Raw genomic sequence first — 19,168 nt, 5'->3', positions numbered from 1 at the left:
GGGTGGGTCTCATGCATGCTGGCTTGGCTGGGACCCACCTATGCAAGGGTGCTTTTTTTATTTTAAATGAAACTGCATTGAACGTTTTGTTGTGGGCTAGATTAGTAGTGATTGGGCATGGATTTTGTGTGGGTGACTGCATGAGCCCCATATGTTTAACCTAAGATGGGAGCCATATTGTTGACCCATTTGGGCTAATTGTATGGGCCTTATTCAGCATTAATGTCCGGGCTAACTGGGAATGGGATAGATATGGGGCCCCTCGATGGACTGGCACGCGACCTGTCCAGGGGTGAACAGCCCGGAAAGTAGCCGGGGATAGGCACCAGCAACCCTCCTGACCCCATTAGGGACAAAGGGTGTATAGAAAATGGATGGATGGATGGATATGGGGCCCACTTGGTTTCAGTATATTGGGCCTAAAAGCTTTTTTGTAAATAAAATAAAGGCATATAAAGGCATTAATATTTTTAAATCATGTTTGTTTTATCATGTAAGTGACACTTTAAAGTGTTTTGTTTTCTCATAATTTGTTTCAGTCTGCAGCTGTTGTGTGTTGGTCTATAGACTAGTCTTCAGTGGCCAAGCCTGATTCAATGATTGAAAGATGAAGAATTTCTCTGATATTTTTGCAATATTTTGCTAGCACTTATGTGAAATATACTTATATTTAAGTGTAGCTCTTGTTCTTTTATGTGTACAATATTTTAGGATTTATTAGTAATATTTATTAGTGATTTTTCTAAACTACTCTTAAGATTAATACTACTGTCAGTCCTGTCACAGTACCAAATAAATGAGGATAATTGCATTAGTGAAACTGTTCAGTGTTTACAATATAAGGCTTCAGTGATTAATCTATACAAAGGCTGATTTGCCTTAAATATATATAGGCTTTTTGAAAAGCCCAAATGTTATTTTAACTGGACTAATAAATATTTTTCGAGACTTCAAGAGCATCAACCTGTGAAGATCGCTTTGACGATTTGAAAAAGGTAAATTAATACAAAAATTAAGCATAAGTGGGAAATAATAACAAACTGATTAATAAAAATAAAATGTATCATGTATTCTGATTTCAAAATGTTGTCTTATTATTGTCATTATACCTAAGGTTGCCATGGTTACAGAAATTGGAGGAGTGTCCAGCTGTGCGAGTCCTCATGCCCCATGAATTGGCGGTCCAGTTCAGCCTTTTTGGACGACATTGGAAACACAAGCTCCGTGACCCGCGTCTCTTTGAAGTTGTGTATGGTAAATATCAATTTTAATGGTCAGTAAATTCTTTTTCCACTTTTCTTTCTTAAACATATGTTAATTTATTTTGGTTGTTATATGCTTTTTGTTTGGTATTTTTAGTAATCTTTTAGGTTAAAAACTGAGACTTCAATTTTTGGTTTTATTTTCATAGTTTTCTTTCATTGTGTTGAGAACTTAAAAAGTTTTGTTACATGACAAAATTTGAAGGTAATATTGTTTGTTTTTCAAACAGTATTAACAAAATCTACAAAACCATAATAAAACCTTTCTTATGCCAGTAGTTGATTTATATAGATGGATATATTTAAAATTTACCATAAGAATATAGTTTTTGTACATCATAATAATGACTCAAGAGTGCTTTTGATTATGGCAGATCTCTGCAAGCATTTTTGCCCCATGAAGGGGGAGATGCAAATCTCATAAATTTTACACTGTACTAAAGTAAAATACTAATACAATTTCTACCTTTGCTTGTTATTTTAGGGACACTTAAAAGAAATGGATCCATCTACAGAATCACACAAAGATATGGAAAAGGCACTCTCAAAGTGGTTTACTGGAGCCTGTGACTGGTGGAAATAGGAAAGTTAGAACAACTAGGGAGGCTGTCCGTTCAAACTCAGGTGGGCAGATCTTTCAAGATGGACAGTTTCAATAATGTATGAGAGCTTTCTAAGTTTAAGCATGCATGTGACATGAAGGTTATTCTTAAAAATGTTTGACAAAACGGTATTGTGAAAGATCTATATAGCTCTGGGTATGTATATACGTATATATCTACAGTACAGACCAAAAGTTTGGACTCACAGTTGTGTCCAAACTTTTGGTCTGCACTGTATGTTATATAGATGGTATTTAGATTTATACATTAATATAGATCTTTACAGATATATGTAGGTGTCTTTATATGTGTGCAGCTATAGATATATGTTCATTAATCTATATTTATAGATCTGTTTATATGTTTGTTATAGTAAACTAGTTTCTGTTTTCAAAATGCCATGTGAATAATTGTTTTTTTATTTTATTTTTTTTAACAGCGCATTTTTTGTTGTGGCACCATTTGCTGAGTGTTAATGAAGTTCTAATAATTGCTGTAGTGAGGTAAAAAATAACTTCTGACAATATTTCAAATTACAAAATAAAACGCCTTGACCAAAATAAATTTTTCATCTCTTTTTTTTTCTATTGCAAGTTTTATGCTAACACATTTTAGGACCTTTGTTTTGTTGATCAAGATTGCATATCTAAGAATGTAATTCACTTCCAGGTTAGGTGAGAAAGACCCCATTGTTCCTACAAGGATAAGGCATCTGGGTCCCACTGAAAACCCAGTTAAAGCCCATTAAAATATACCTGGGCAAACCCATGTGGGGCCACCATGGAAACCTTGGACAAACCCACTTGTTACCCATATTCTAGCTCAGATCAGACCCAATTGGGACCTAGGTAAATATTCCTCAAGGCACCTTCGTGGGTCTCATGTAAGATAACCATCTGGGCCCCACTAAAGACCCAATCAGAGCCCATTAAAATCTACCTGGGCAAACCCATGTGGGGCCACCATGGAAACCGTGGACAAACCCACTTGTTACCCATATTCTAGCCCAGCTCAGACCCAATTGGGACCCACATAAATATACCTGAAAGCACCCAAGTGGGCCACAGGTGGGCCTCATGTAAGATAACCATCTGGGCCCCACTAAAGACCCAGTCGGAGCCCATTAAAATCTACCTGGGCAAACCCATGTGGGGCCACCATGGAACCCGTGGACAAACCCTTTTGGGACCCATATTGACAGCCCTCTTTTAACCCATATGGGGTCCACCTAGGTATGCTGGCTGGGACCCTCTGATACTCTTGATTCCTTCTGTTGACATCAAAGCTCAGTCAAGTATCCTAGTTCAAGTTCCACAACTCACCAGTTGTGGAAGTCACCACAACCATTTCCTGAAGGACTGTGTTGCTACCCGTCTGTCCTCCACTACAACCAGTCCTCAGCAGTCTCAGCCATGTCCTCAACTCTTCACAATTATTCACATTCACACCCAGGTTCTCAAAGTGTCTCTCTCACCAGTGTTATTTTCCCCATCTTCAGTGATCCTGTCAACCCAGATCCAATGATTACTGGACAAAAATGACCATTTTTGTACAATAAACTTAAACTGATTCTATCTCGTGAGTTTTGTTCTGCATGTAGGTCAGCAGACTAGCACTGAACATGACAGAAATTTTGCTGCAAGGCACCAATAGCAACAAAATTAAAGCTGCACACAGCCGTGTAAGGCCTGTGCCGTTCAGGACTGTTGTTGACCACAGGATCTCTGCCACCACTCCCCCACCATAATCAACGCTCTTGTGCCATTCCCGCACTTCTCCATTGAACGGTCCATTTGGCAGATCTTCCAAATAGCCTTCAATGAGAGCTCAGCAGTGTGTCTTAAAAGTCTGGCTGAAACCTGGCCTTCAAGAAAGGAGTTATCGTTACTTCCTGTTTTGTGGCGAATGACTTCCTTGTCATATGTGGTTATCAACTAATGGATAGAGTTTCAATCTTATGTCAAAAACAGGGTGAAGCAAGATGAATAATCCAATCGTCTGTAAGATAAATATTTATGAATAATTATTTGAGTGTCTATTAAATTCAGTGTACAGGTGGAAGCCTATGGTTTCGGTGCTCCCTCACCTTTATTTTTGTATTTGAGCTGCTGTTTGGCAGCTTGACCCAAAGCTTTATAAAATCAACACAAATGTGCATGTAGATGAATAGTTGAACCAATGTTGGTATAGCATTATGGTAGTTATGGTTGAAACCCTATCTGTCAGGTTCCATGTTTTTCTGTGTATTTATTTCTAGTTTCCTGTGTGTCTGAGTCTCTGTGTTGTCCTGTCTCCCCTTGAGTTAGTTGCCAGGTGTGTCTCGTTCCCTGATTACCCCTTGTGTATTTAGTGTCATCTGTTTGTCTGTGTCGTCGTCGGGTCCTACGTCTTGGTCACGTCTTGGTCACGTCTTAGTTTACCTCAACGTCCAGGTAACGTGTAGTTCCATCAAGTTCTGTGTGCCCAGTCCGTCAGTCGTCTCTTGTGTATCCGGTTGCTACCGGTGAAGAGCCCAGGTTTTCGCTCTGCCGTGCTGCCCGGAGTTTAGGACTTTGTTGGGACTGTGTTTTTTGCTTTATTTTCATCATTAAATATCATATTCTCACCACACCCTGGGTTTTCCGTTTGCTGCCTCACCACCTCACACCACGCCTTATGACACTATCGTTGATTCAACATGTGAGTCACCGACCACTGAGTATCATTTTAATATCAGTCTTCAATGTGGATTCAATGTTTCTATCTAACTATATTTCAATGTTAATTCATTGAAATATGAATTTTCCTATTTGGGGAACTACTCCAACATGCCACCCTGAGCAGCGCAATATGTAATGTATACATACTTGGATAAGTATGTATATAACATACAGTAGGCCCTACAGACCAAAAGTTTAGAAACAACTGTGTGTCCAAACGTTTGGTCTGTACTGTATATGTATATTAAAAGTGAGGGATTTAACTGAGAGAGAGCACTGCTTTGTACCAAAAATCTTAAAAGCAGCCGATGATCCAGTTTGAAACCCTCAGACGTTTTAAAATACTGTGTCCAAAGATTGTGACTAGTCTGTGTGAGAAGCTAGGACTAGATAGTAGAATAAACTCACTCTTAATTTTCTCTTTTTTTTTTCTGGTTGTTGTTTCCAGTTCACTTCCGGTGACGCTGACTGAAAACGTTCTCCAAAAATGCAAGCTTGTCAGAAAAATTACCACACCTTGTGCTTGATAACCTGGTAGGAAGGTGTGAGACGTCTGTCAGTATAAAATTGTTCTGTTTGTTCCTTTTGTTGCCCTTCAGCTCCCACATTGTTCATTAGTTGGAATAGATTTATATTATGTTTATTAAAGTTCGAGGTGTGTAAATGTGAAAAATTACCAAAATCATCCCTTTGACAAAATGGCTGACTCCCTGTAGATTTTACAGCATACCTCGAGACTTTCATGGATCTGCGTACATACCAAGTTTCCACTCTCTATGGTACACAGTTTGTCTTACCTCACAATAGGGACGCCGTAGAGCATCTTTGCCTTGTCCACTTGCAATTGCACTAAGTTATTTAATTACATGCCCGGGGACAATTTTGGGCAAGGTTTGGTGAGTTTTTGAATATGTTTTGGCCTCTAAATTTGCAATTTTGAGTGAAAAAAAAAAAAATAATAATAATAATAATAATAAGTTATTTGCTGCTTTTGCCTAAAAATACGTCAGGCCTTCAGGACTCTGGGGCTGACACCATATGGACCTGCAGCCTTGTTCTGGTTCAGTATCTCCAACTGCCTCTTCACCTGACTACTAGGTACAGAAAACAGGGAGGGTGTGTCGAAGGGAGAAACGCCATCTCCTGATTTGGTTGAAGACAAACTTGTGGAAACAGGAGTCTATGACTGAGGTGGAAGATGGGACATCTGTAATTTGATAGGAAATCTATGGATCACAGAAAGGTGGGACGTCTGTATGGTAGAGGGCAGGAGAGGATGATGATGATGAGTTTGTTCCTGAACTGAAACTGTTGAAGAATGTCTTCAGTTCATTTGCTCTGTCCAGAGTTCCATCTATCTGATCCTCCTTTTGCATGAATCTTCTTCATTGTTGACCACACATTTCTGACACATGTGGATTTATTCTCCAACTTTGTTTGCTTGTTTGCAAAATAAGGTACATCGTGTACAGCTGTGGCAGCAAGAGTTAATGACAGATGAGTTAATCTATTTTATGCAAATATGCATAAAGTAGACAAATTTTCCCTTTAGTGTGCTTCTGAAAAATGTTGTATTTTGAAATATTTATTTTAATACATTTGTTATTGAAAAAAATACACACTTTAAGAACAAAATATAAGAAATAAAGGGTCAGCAGTTGGTAACAAAGGCAACATTACCCAAAAGAAAAAAACATTCATGAAAGTATTCTGATTATAGCTAAGACATGTTTTTATGTAACATAAATTTTTTAACTTTCCAACACATGGCAACATTTTTTGGCTACCAGGTTTTTATATCACCTTCCATGTTTTTGAATGTCTAATTTTCACCAAAAACAATGTCTACTTGTAAAGGAGAGAAGAAAATGCAAACAGCTAGTTTACAAAATAATTGTTAGAGTGGATAGCAGGCTGAAGCATTGAATGTTTGCATCTATTTGTCAGGGGAACAGATGCAAAGATTCAAAGAAAGTATATCAATGGATAAAGAATGTTGCGACTGAATGTACAAGAATCTTGTACAATAATTATGAACAATACTAAACACTGTGCAGAACAGTGATTAAACTGAATCTTTGGATAAAGTCTTCTTGAGCGCCTCTGCTGAAGAAGACTTTATCTATCTTCTTGTTCATTTAAAACTGATCGTTTAACTTAGTGAAATTTGGTTTTAGTCACATCAAAGTCTCATTAAAAGCTAAAATTTAATCTGTCCTTTAAAAAAAAAATTAATTAATTTTGATTAAGGTGACTGACATAGTGACTCAGGAAACTCCACCAAAGTTTGCCCATAGCCAGCCAACCAAAAGTATGCTGAGAGCATCAAGATTACAAAAGAACAAAATCTAAAGCATTGCAGACCTTGCTTACCTCAGAGCTCCTGTGACCTTCAAGGTTTCTAAAAAAAGATGCCACAAACCTGTGCCATACATTTGCAAAAAAAAAGAACTAGCCAATAAACACTAAAAACAGTGGTGAAACCTTTTGTAATTTGTACATCCTGTATCATCTGGTCAAAATCTAACACAGAACTGCAGAAAGATAAATGTCACCCTTCCTTCATATCCTGGTCAAACTCTGGACTGAAATCTGATTGACCCATAAAATAGTTAGTTCATGCTCAAAAAACATCCTATAAAATAGTTGAATTAAATTAAACAAAAAAGCACATTATTAAAGTAAGTATTTGAATTCTCAAAATGGAGCTTCCTCAACCACCATACCAACTTCTTCAAACAAAGAGAAGTCATTAACTTACAAAGTTAATCTTAATCAAACAAAGACAGAAAACTGTAGAAGATGTTAAAAATAATTTCAGCGCACTTACAGTCACAAAAATAAACTATCTCAAAAACCTTGAGCCAAACAGGGTCAAACCAAGGTTTGACCCTGTTTAAGGGTCAAACCTTGTTGCAAATGATGGATGAATAAATCATTTATTAACCTTGATTTAATATCTTTTTGTTTTCAATGCCAACAAGACAGAGTGGTGCTGAATATCTGATGTCTGAAATAAGAAGGACCATGGCAGAAAAAGTTCATTATGGTTTCATGTACATATAAAATACAGAGTGAGAACATGGATCTAAAAAAAAGTCTTTTAGTTTGAAAAAGTGATCCTTCAGTTTAATACACAGTTCTTAATCAAAGGTTTTAAAGTGTGCAAAAAGACTGTGCTAAAAACTAGAGTAGAAAAATACTTACATGTGCAACATGTTATTCTCTGTAGTTCAAGTGAGCTCCATGTATGTCCTAGGGAGACCTTAGGAGAAGTCTGTTTGGGTTCCACCAGGCAATGAACAGAAAATACAGGCATTCAGGAACAGTCAGTTGAGTTTGAGCTGCACGCTCAAACTCAGAAAGCATTGTCATCCTGAGAAGCGGGGCTGAAGGCGGAGCTCCGCAGGATGTCCAGGCAGTTGACCAGGATTAGCGTGCCGGTAGGGTGCTTCCAGCGTTTGGTGATGGGGCTCTTCATCTTGTCCAGGCCCATGTGGAGCTCCTGGATCACGTCCCTATAGCTGTCGCCGATCTGAGCAGCCCACGTGACCAGGAAGTCATACGCTGGCTTCCACATGGCCTGTGGACATGAAATGCAAATATTGCACAATCTGTTTACTATGACTCCTGCTGGCAGTGACTAAGAAAGTTTTCATACCCATTGAACATTTCCACATTTTGTTCTGATTAAATCAAGTAAATCAATCAAGTTTGTAGAAGCATTACTGAAACTCTTTGACGTTACACATACAGTCAAATTCTGGCACATTTTCTGAATGGAGAATATTTGGAAACTTAATTAACAAGTTTTGGAAGATAATCTGGATTGAACTAGGCTGTATAAAACTTCATCCATATTTTAACAGACCTGCTTTCTTGTTCATGCCATTGTTCCCACAATATAATGCTGCCATTACCATGTTTCACCATGAGCACGAGGAAAAAAAGTTTGATTTTGGTCATATCTGACCTTTTTCCACAAGTTTGCTTTGGTCACTAAGTGGCTCGAGGAAAACTGAAAAGCGGACTTCTTTATGTTTTTCCTTTAACTGCAAAACATTAAAAACACATGAAATCTGTGCTATTATTTTATAATTATGCAATGAAATTATTAATTGCAATTATACTACATTATGTTCACTCTACCTGTCTTTCTATGTTATCATAAAAGATTACTTTCTTACATATTATATACTGTTCCTTTTCATTTTTACTGTACATTAAGCACAAATGCTTGAGTTAAGCAAACCATTATCAACAAAATCTTGGGGAATAAATCAGACTTTAAATCACTGAAATGCTAATGTCCTTTAATTGGCCAAACATTTATTAGCCAGTAAATAGACTAAATAGTGACACTAAAAAAAGACACTTGATGTGGTAATTGATGAGGTATAATACTTCAAAACTCTGTTGTGAGTGGGTTTGTCACAAACATTCAATAGAATACATCAAAATGTGTCTGTGAGCTGATTAATCCCTTTTGTTTTTAAACTGAATTGAATGTGAAAACATTAAATGGATACTTTAGCAATGACAACAGGTTCCAACAGGCCTACTTCGCTGTCCACTACGCCATGCTTGTCACGGTGCGGTGCCTCATAGGCGTCCATCTGCTGGCGGGAAACCTTGACCAGCTTCTCGGCTAGGTCCCTCCATCGTCCGGCCACCTCCACGGCGGTGGTCAGGAGGACAAAGTCCATGACGAGTCTGGCCACAAGACCCTGACAATCCATCTTCAGCAAAGCCTGCAAAGAAACAAACGATTTCAGACAAAAAAACTGAATCAAGTAGGTTTAATGGAAGTAAATTTAGTCATTTCTCATTGCTCATATCTTGTTCTTGAAAGGAGAAATATTTCACCTTTATCAAAATATAAAAACTCAAGTATTCCTTTCAAATATGCTTTTTCAGCTTCTCACAAATCCACACTTCTCAAAAGTGTCCCTCTTTCCTAAAAATACTTTCTCTGACCTCAACACAGATGGGTCTCAATGATAGAGATGCAGTCACACAATCATTATACTTCATCTCAACTCAACAGAGCAAAGGTGACTTTAATGTTCTAATTTGGGCCTTGACTGAATGTGTAGGAATGTCTGGAATGACAGAATATTAAGAGACAGGATGAGGGAGGTGGGAATGAAAAGGGGTGAGTGAGGAACGTAAACTCCATGCTCCAAAAGTTTTACTCATTGTTGAGATGAGACAAGACCAGAGAATGAGATAGTGTCAGCTGTGAGCCAGTTGGGTAATAATTTCTGCTCTGCAGGAATGCCAAGCTAAGAGAAAGCAAAAGGAAGAGCAGTTCAGACAAAAGTCTATCAGTTTTACTAGTAGAATACTGTGGAGTCAAAGATTGCTTGGTTGCCTCTGGATCTATGAACATTGATGGGGAAGAAGAACTTTGCTTTGTTACTGGATAACTGAAAAGGAAAATTCTGCCAAAAGTAAAGTGAACACTTCCTGCTCCAACATTAAGGTTTTAGCACAGACCCTCTTGACAAATCTAAAAACAAATAATCTGGAGACTGAGACAGTGCTCATTCCTGTTTGCAAAACAGCTCAAGCTCAGGCAGAATTGCATGAAGCATATGTGAACATAAATGTTCAATGTCTGCAGGTTTTCTTCCAGGATTTTCCTTCATTTTTAGCTAAATTCCCAACAACTATGACCACCTTTCCTGTCCTTTTACATATTGATTTTTCTTTCATTTCTTTTTCACTCAACAGAGTTTACGGATCTGGGACCTCCAATATTCAACACAATTGACTCTAAACAATTAACAGGGGTTTTTTTCTTCTTCTCTGAAATAAATGGTGTACACAAAAATCCTCCAGGAAAGTTAAGCTCTAATATATTGACAGATACTTGTATAACTTCTTTTGTAAACAGGGACGTCATGGCAGTCATCTTAAAAGGATTAAAAATCCACCACTACTGATAATAAGTGATAAATGAAGTGAACTACCATTAAGCTTTTGGAAAAGCCTTACCTCTAATTTATTTAAAAAGTAGGTAAGCTTCAGATCAGGAACCATAGCACTAATAATAAAAAAGAAATGCTACCACTTTTTTCAAGAATATGCAGTTAGAAGCCTGAAGCTTGAATGCAGAACAATTAAGTAAAGGATTCTAGCTTCTAGAATATGTTACGTCCACAAAGGGCTCAACATATTTGAAGACAAGAAGACAAAAATGAGGATTCAAACGTATTTTTATTTTCACAACTCTCTGGAGCTTTTCTTTTAGACGAGCTTCTTTTGAGTTCCTGTAAAGCAAGAGTGAATTAAATCCTCAGTTTCCCCGTGTCCCAAAAATAAAAGAAAACAAAAATCCCAAAGTATCAACAGAAAGTTGGACCTGATGAGCCGATCAAAAAGAACAAAACGATACAGCAGGGGGCCAACCGTATACAGGGCCGCCGAAGCCCCTGCTAGTACCGGACTACAAGAAAAAAAGAACTACTGAAAAAGGAAAAATCAAAAATAGGACAACCGGTCCCACCAGGTCAAAATCACAGCGAAAAAACATCAACCAAACAAACGGCTAACAAAAAACTACCGGGAGGCAGGCTGGAGACGTGCGCACCGCGTCAGAACGCATCGTCGGTGGTTGTTGGGAGTGGGCGTCGCCTTTTACCTGGCGCAACCCAGACTATTTATAGGCGGTCCAACAGCGTCACAAATTAACGCACCAAATTACAAGAAAGAATTATCCAAACTCCAAAGTATATTAAACAACAAAGCATCATACAACTAAAGTCAATACAAAATGATCCATGAGAAAAAATAGAAATAAATACAATGTGCCGAAAGCACATAACACATATTTCTTACTTTTGTGCACCTGATTTCTCCATCTCTCTATTGTCTTCTGCTTATCTTAAATGAAATCTGAAAGGCAAAAAGGCCAGGAGAGAACCTCAAACATTCTTGGCAGGAAGGAATGTTGGATTGGGATATCTTAGGACATTCCAATGCGTTCCAAGGCCAAAAGAGAAACAGAGAGCCTCCAAAGAATTCTGGGTTTTCCTGGGGTCTCCTCCCATTGCAACATGCCTGGAAAACCTCCAAAAGCAGGTGCCCATGGAGTAACCTGATTAGATGCCTGGACTAGCTTAACTGACTCTTTTGAAGGGTAGTATCAGCAGGACCAATTGAGGTACAGCACTGAAACTATTTGATTGACAGCTGACAGAATTCAATGATTGGCTTGTTTATTTATGTTACTGACTCAGCCCTTGATGTGGATGTCACAGGTTCTGGTCCTGGCCCGGTGACCTTTATCTCACTTCTCCCTCTTTCATTACCTACTTTCCTGTCTAATCACTCTCAAATAATAGCTGCTTGAGCTCAAAAATCTTTTTTTAAAAAAAGACAGTAACTGAGTCTGGACTCTAAAACTTAATACCCCCAAAACTTTTTTTAAAAATTTATTTATTTAAAATAAAAGCACAAAGCCATTTTATTTTGTGCTTCTAACAAAAATAAAATGGGAAAAATAAGTTGGGAAATAAATAAATGAAAAAACATAAGTTCAAGCCAATCCTTACTAGTTCAAATTTAATATGGCATTCATGGCCATGACTGATGTAAAAAAGGGGAGTTTCAGTTGAATGAATCACTACAATTTTACCGCACTGCTGATTACTTCTGCACTGAAAAAAATACCTCTTTGGATGAACATAAAAAAATCATGGAAAGGTTTTCCACCTGATTACTTTGCTTTATTTCAGCACCATGTAATTCTGTTACTCCTATTTAAAGCAAATGTGTTAGGTCAACTTAATATATTATGGTTATTTCTAATTTAAATAAAATGAGTTGCCTCAGCTTATGTTATTATGGTTATTCTATTAAGTGTCGGACCAACTTAATTTATTATGGTTATTCCAATTTAAAACAAATGTGTTGGCTCAATTTATTAAGGTTGATTCAACTCATTTACTATAGTTGGACCCAATGTAATTTACAAGAGCCAGCCCAATTAATTTGCAATGCTTTGAACCAAATAATTTACTTTAAGATTACTGCAAAGTTAGTTGAAACCAACTGTTTATTTCCAATTTTTGTCTTCAAAGAGTTTTTGCGGCGCTAGTGGCTCGTATTTTTTTGAGACAGTAGGCAGAGGGCAAAGGTCACTGGGAGTCGAACCAGCAAAGTCCGCGTCGAGGACTAAGGCGCGGACTTATTTGTGTTTACAAATGTGGGTCGTGATAACCTCCTACGCCACCACAGCACACCCGAGAAACCAACTTATGTTACAGTGATACCTTCACACTACTTAATTAATTTGATCCAACTCATGAAAATTAAGTTGGCTCAACAAACCTGCTTCATGCTGAAAAAAAGCTATTTAATTAATTGGAAATCTTTTCCATGATTTAATTACATTAATGCAAAGATTTTTTTAAGTTACATCACTTTAAGTGTTTTAAGACAGGACTGGGGGAACGGGTAGAAAGAACACTCAACAATTAGAAAAGGTACAACAGAACTGTATTTTCAAAACCCAGCCACCTTACTGTATTTTCATGTTGTAGTTTTTACAGCATTTAAGAACTGCACTGGCATTTAAGTGCAGTTCTTAAATGCCAATAGTGCCCCGCATGGGAAAACAAATATCTATAGTTTAATGTGTGACTAAAACCGCTTTGAGGTTTTCCCAGGCGCAAAACGGTGATGTCGCATGATCTTCCAAAACCTCGCATGATCCCCTGATCTCACTAGACCCTCATACACTGTAAAAAATTAACTTAGGTTGAACTCAGATTAACAAAAGAATATCGTACTTTTAACTAAATAATTTCATGTTTCAAAATAAATGTGATACAATCATGTTGGATAAACAAGAAATTTGACAACTTCACATTTATTAAATTTAATCATGTTGAGATAACACGATTCATTATAGTCAGACTGATCTTGTGCTGAAGCCGAGTGAGATCACGGGATGTCACGCGAGTCTATCGTTTTTATCTGAACTTGAATAACGTATTCAAGTTCAGATAACGTGATTCAATTTAGTCAGAATCATTTCCCTCCGAAGAGGATCTAGCGAGATCAGGGGATCACAAGAGATTATAAGTGTGTAAAAAGTGTGGCCTGGCTTAAATTAAAAAAATTGATGTCCATTTGTTGCATCTGAAATATTTGATTTCACAGAATCTAAATAAAGTGGTTTGGTACAACATGACTATTTAATTTTGACTCAAACCATATTACTTTACTTGACCCAATATTAATTCTTCACCTTTATCCAAGTTAAATTATTTGCATTTCAGTTTTGGAACCAAACTAAAATATTGAAATTGAACCAATCAAATATATATACATTGCACCAAACTAATATTCAGGCATTAACACCAGTTAATTCATTGGCACTATGAAAGTCTTTTTTTTTATATTTCATAAACTTGGTTTCAAAAACAATTTGCATCACTCACATCACACTTAACACACTCCAGCAACAGTTTTTTTCAAAGTCATTTATTCCTCAAGTAAAAAAGGACAAAAAAAGTTGCATGTTCAGACAAACAAATATAAACATGTCATTGTTGCTCTATATCAGAGCAATGAAATAAAGACAATATGGCTTATCAAGCAAAATTAAACAGATGGAAAGCATCCACTGTTGTTGTACTGTTCAAACACATCTGAACTTGAAGGAATGTTGCATCTCTAAACATCATCAAAGAACTAAAATTCCAATAAAAGCACTCCATGAAAGTGACCCCATGAGCCTGTATAACAAAGTGCTGTGAGGTGGTCTACCTCTTAAATAGAAGCCAGTGGCAACTACATGCACACATTAAGCACACACAAATATACACTACTGTGCAGTTTTGAGTTCACCACTGAGTTTGCGAATCTTGGAAATCATCTTGTTGGAACCAAGCTCCATCAGGATCTTCTGAAGGGCCTCAAAGGTGAACCTGAAACCCTGTGGATACTCCATGTTAAGAGCATAGCAAAGTCCAAAGAGCATTGCCACTCCGGATCTTTCTGGGAGACCTGAGGCAAAATATACGAAATATGCAACTGAACAACTGCAGTCTGGCACACCTCATTAATCACTATATACTGTATAATGGCATAGGTGGTCTCCTGTGATGAATAAAGTTGAATCATCATTGTGACAGAAAATATCTGGACATACCATGTATTCCTTTATAAGGTCCTCAACATGTTCTCCCAGGTAGATGATGAGAGCTTTGAGGATACACTCCCTTCTGAAATTTGCATCAGCCCCCTTTAGGGACAATCAAAATGGTTATTATGCGATGTGTAGACTAGTCTAGCAACTTAATTCCCAGTTCAACTTAATTTTACAGTGTGCGCCTGGTCAATATTGAATCCATGGCAGACTAATTGAAAGCAGTGAAAATGTAAAGCCATTCTAGTACATCTGCCAGAGGCCACTGGTAGTCCCTCTTTAAATATGAAGACAGACTGGATGGCTCCTGTTTGGGTTCCGATAGTCTCAAAGTATCTTTGGTGCAGTGACAGGTGCACAAATTATTTTCTATTTCGCTACTACACATTAATGTACTCATAGGTGGCACATGTTTTTCTGTTTTAAATGGTTGATAGTGAATATGGTGCAAAACAACTTGGCACACAATAACAGTGCCATGTACATCAATTGCACATCATCTGCACATCCTCTTCATGTAGAAGGATTGAGGGCTGTCGTTAGTGGCTAATTATATACTGCACATCATACCTGGTCAAGAAACTCAAGGATCATGGCAGTTTTTGCTTTAGTGATCCCTCCTTTCTTTCTGAAGATCTTCAGCAGCTGCGCGGAGTGCTTGTCCAGGTGCACCATAAATCTGGTCAGGAGGGGAACTGCAGTAACCCGCAGAAACTCTGCAAAAACCTGCACACAAGAAAACATTGTGAAATACACTTAAAATTACCATTAACAAACTGAGACTTTACAATCATAGTGGTATAAACACACTAGACTAAGTAACTGCTAACATGGCTTTACATGGGTTAAGCTAGTCAAGTTCACCGTGTAGCCGAGCTAACCGTGGTGGAAGCTATTGATTGGTAACGAATTATGCCTACCTTGATTAATTCCAGCTACAACTGAACAATGTATACATAGTTATATTTCTCGTGAAATACGTGCAAGTTCAGAAATTACACCACATTTAACCCGGCGAATAAAGAAAGCGTTTACTGGGATACCCACATTTAGGCGGGACCTTCAGCTTGCTAACCAGGTGACATTAACTCAGTCTTTTGCATTAATACAATTGTAGGCTTGTTAAGACACGTTTACATCAGCTTAGTTTAGTACTTACCGCAGGTTTGTTCTTTGATGACGTGCTAGGATGTTAATCATTCTTTCTTCCCCATGCCGAAACGTACGGAGCCCCCTAGGGGACATGGGGAATTTTTTTTCTTTTGCGTTACCTCGCAATACTTTTGCGTTACCTTGCAAAACTGTACTGATCAGTTATGTGGCATAATTGAATACTGTAAGTCTTTCTTACGGTGGCCGCCGTACTTTCTGATTTAATATAAGGTTATGTAAGGTTTTTCCATGAATGTTAATATCTCGTTGTGAAATATCTGAAGTTTTATATCTTTCTTTAGAATACAAAGGCACCACAAACCTATGATATAAACAGAAACCTTCCGTAAGTAGGAAAGAAATATAAATACTGTACATCCAAACTGTATTTCTGAGTTATTATAAATGGTTTAAAGAGCTGCTTTTATGTTCAGTTCCATCTCAACCCTAACAGACATAAACATGCAGTAAATAAATCGATTTTCAATCAATTTTTTGCACCAAAGACTTAATAATAATAAACACGTTTTCACTTAGGCTCTGTAAGAGCCATATGAAATGAAATGAAATGAAATTTATTCGAACATGATACAAATATAAAGATAAAATAGTGCACAGTAACAAGAAGTGCATAAGAAAGAAGAGAAAATACAGATTTTTTGTTTCAGTTAACATATCATGCTCAAAATGGGGTAGGAAGAAGTGAGAACTTATAAACTCCTACCCCTAACCACTTGAGACTTTAGAGTCCTACTGTCATTAAAAAAAATCAAAATCAAAGTAGCAGTCAGAAGTAACAGTTACTAATATTTACCTATACATTTTCCCATTTTATGCTGGTTTATCTTTCTAAACCCTGACACCAAGTTGTTATCTTCAATACACACCTTATTGCTTTCTGTCCCCATGTGTGTATCTATTGAAAATGACCTCTTTGTACTTTCTTTTGAATTGTGTTAAACTATTGCTTTGTTTTAAATCTTCATGTAACTTATTCCATAACTTTCCACCTTTAATTGAAATACAGAAGCTTTTTCTTGTTGTTCTAAAATTGCGGATCTTGAAGTTTGAGTGACCCCTTAAGTTATACCCCCCTTCTCTTTCAGAAAACGTGCTCTGTATGTGCTCAGGTAACAACTTTTTAGATACCTTGAACATAAATTGAGCCATTTTAAATTCTACAAGCTCGTCAAATTTGAGAATTCTGGATATTATGAAGAGCGGGTTTGTATGCTCATAATAACCGACATTATGGATGATTCTAATGGCTCGTTTCTGTAGGACGGTTACCGGATGTAAAGAGCTCTTGTAATTAACTCCCCACACTTCACAGCAATATGATAGATATGGTAAAATCAGAGAGTTATATAGAATATAAAGTGATTTAGCATTCAATACATGTCTAGCTCTAGCCAATATGGATATACTTCTACTGAGTTTACTCTGTAAATGTTGAATATGAGGTTTCCAACTGATTTTGTCATCTATTATTAAACCGAGGAACTTATTAGCAAAAACCCTTTCTAGAGTTCCGTCCTCTATTTGAACTTGGATTTCAGTATTTTATAACAGTTCCCAAAGACCATGAATTTCGTCTTGTCCAAATTTAGGGATAATTTGTTATGGTCAAACCATATCTTTAACTTACTAATCTCTGAAGTGACTGTTGAGAGAAGATGCTCTAAATTGTCTCCTGAGGCTAGAATATTTGTGTCATCAGCGAATAAGATAAATTTGAATACATTGGACACTTTACTGATATCATTTATATAAAGATTAAATAAAACTGGTCCCAATACTGATCCTTGTGGTACTCCACAGACAGTCTCCTGCCAATCAGATTCCACATCTCCCAATTTCACAAATTGTTTCCGGCTCTTTAAATAACTCCTCATCCAGTCAGAAACTACTCCCCTAATTCCATAGCGTTCTAATTTTTTAAGTAGGATTTCATGATTTATTGTATCAAAAGCTTTCTTTAAATCTATAAATATCCCTACTGCCAGTTTCTTACTATCTGTTGCGTTGGTTATTTCTTCTATTAAGTCAGTTACGGCCAGCGATGTTGACCGGTTTGCTCTGAATCCATATTGACTGCTGATAAGTAGCGAATGTTTTTCTATGAATTGTTCCAGTCTTTTCTTAAAGAGTTTTTCCAGGATTTTAGAAAATTGTGGGAGAAGAGAAACAGGCCTGTAGTTAGTGAAGAGGTGTTTGTTGCCAGTTTTATACATTGGTTTGACCTTCGCTATTTTCATTTTGTTGGGAAATGATCCTGTTTGAAATGATAAATTGCAAATATAAGTTAGTGGTTTAGAGATTCCTTTAATTACTATTTTAATAGTTTTCATGTCCAGATCATCACAGTCAGTGGAAGTCTTATTTTTACAGGTATTCACAATGTTTATGATTTCTTCTTCTAGTACAGGGTTGAGATATAAGGAGCTGGGATTATTCTCAATTAGATATTGCTGAGTTGCAGTTTTTGTATTTTTTCTGCTAATTGAGGTCCTATATTAACAAAAAATCTATTGAATTTATTGACGACACTTTTCAAATCAGTAATATTCTGTTCATTATCTATAAAATAGTCTGGATATTTGTTATTGTTAGCTTTTCTAATAACTCTATTTAAAATATTCCATGTTTCCTTAATGTTGTTTTTATTCCTATCCAGTAATTTATGATAATAGTCCTTTTTACATGTTTTTATAATATTAGTTAACTTATTTTTATATTTCTTATATTTGTTTTCTGATTCAGACGTTCTATGTTTTAGAAATTCTCTATAAAGTTTGTTTTTCTTTTTACATGCCTTTTGTATTCCTTTTGTGATCCACTGTTCATTTTTTTGCTTGCTTTTCCTGTTATATTGTTTGATTGGGCAGTGCTTGTTATATAATATTTTAAATATTTTTAGAAATTCTTCATATGCTGAATTCACATCATTCATTTTATATATTAATCTCCAATCATAGGCCAACAACTCAGCTTCTAGAGCTTTTAGTGTCTCTTCAGACGTAACCCGTCTGTAATGCGTCTCTATTTTTTGATCGTCTGTTTTGCACTTACAGTCGTAGACTATGAACACTGGTAAGTGATCGGTTATGTCGTTCATTAATATTCCACTAGTTAAATTATTTTCCAGCACATTTGTAAAAATATTATCAATTAAGGTAGCGCAGTGCGATGTAATGCGACTGGGCCTGGTGATTTTAGGATACAGGCTTAAACTGAACATGGTGTTAATAAATTCTTCAGTCATTCTATGTTTATTTGGATTGAGAAGGT

General features: G+C 36.8%; 1 protein-coding gene and 1 long non-coding RNA gene across 4 annotated transcripts in view; one reads left to right on the top strand and one right to left on the bottom strand.

Annotated features, from left to right (window-relative positions):
• The first annotated feature begins 976 nt into the window (after window positions 1-976).
• Window positions 977-2,769, top strand: LOC122840195. The gene is made up of 3 exons (XR_006372182.1): window positions 977-995; window positions 1,115-1,254; window positions 1,747-2,769. It is a non-coding gene; the product is annotated as an uncharacterized LOC122840195 (long non-coding RNA).
• A 3,304-nt stretch (window positions 2,770-6,073) lies between these two features.
• Window positions 6,074-19,168, bottom strand: part of LOC122840194 (SH3 domain-binding protein 4) — a 58,390-nt gene continuing 45,295 nt past the window's right edge. For all 3 annotated transcript variants that reach the window (XM_044132429.1, XM_044132427.1, XM_044132428.1), the window contains 2 exons: window positions 9,126-9,314; window positions 6,074-8,146 (listed from right to left, as the gene is read on the bottom strand). In XM_044132429.1, the coding sequence (XP_043988364.1) occupies window positions 7,922-8,146; window positions 9,126-9,314 (414 nt within the window). In that variant the 3' untranslated portion in view covers window positions 6,074-7,921. The remainder of the gene's footprint in view (window positions 8,147-9,125; window positions 9,315-19,168) is intronic.

Source organism: Gambusia affinis, linkage group LG11, assembly GCF_019740435.1.
Source record: "Gambusia affinis linkage group LG11, SWU_Gaff_1.0, whole genome shotgun sequence".
Classification (NCBI taxonomy): Eukaryota; Metazoa; Chordata; class Actinopteri; order Cyprinodontiformes; family Poeciliidae; genus Gambusia; species Gambusia affinis.
The sequence above is the reverse complement of the archived record's forward strand: the minus strand, read 5'-3'. Positions and strand labels throughout refer to the sequence as shown.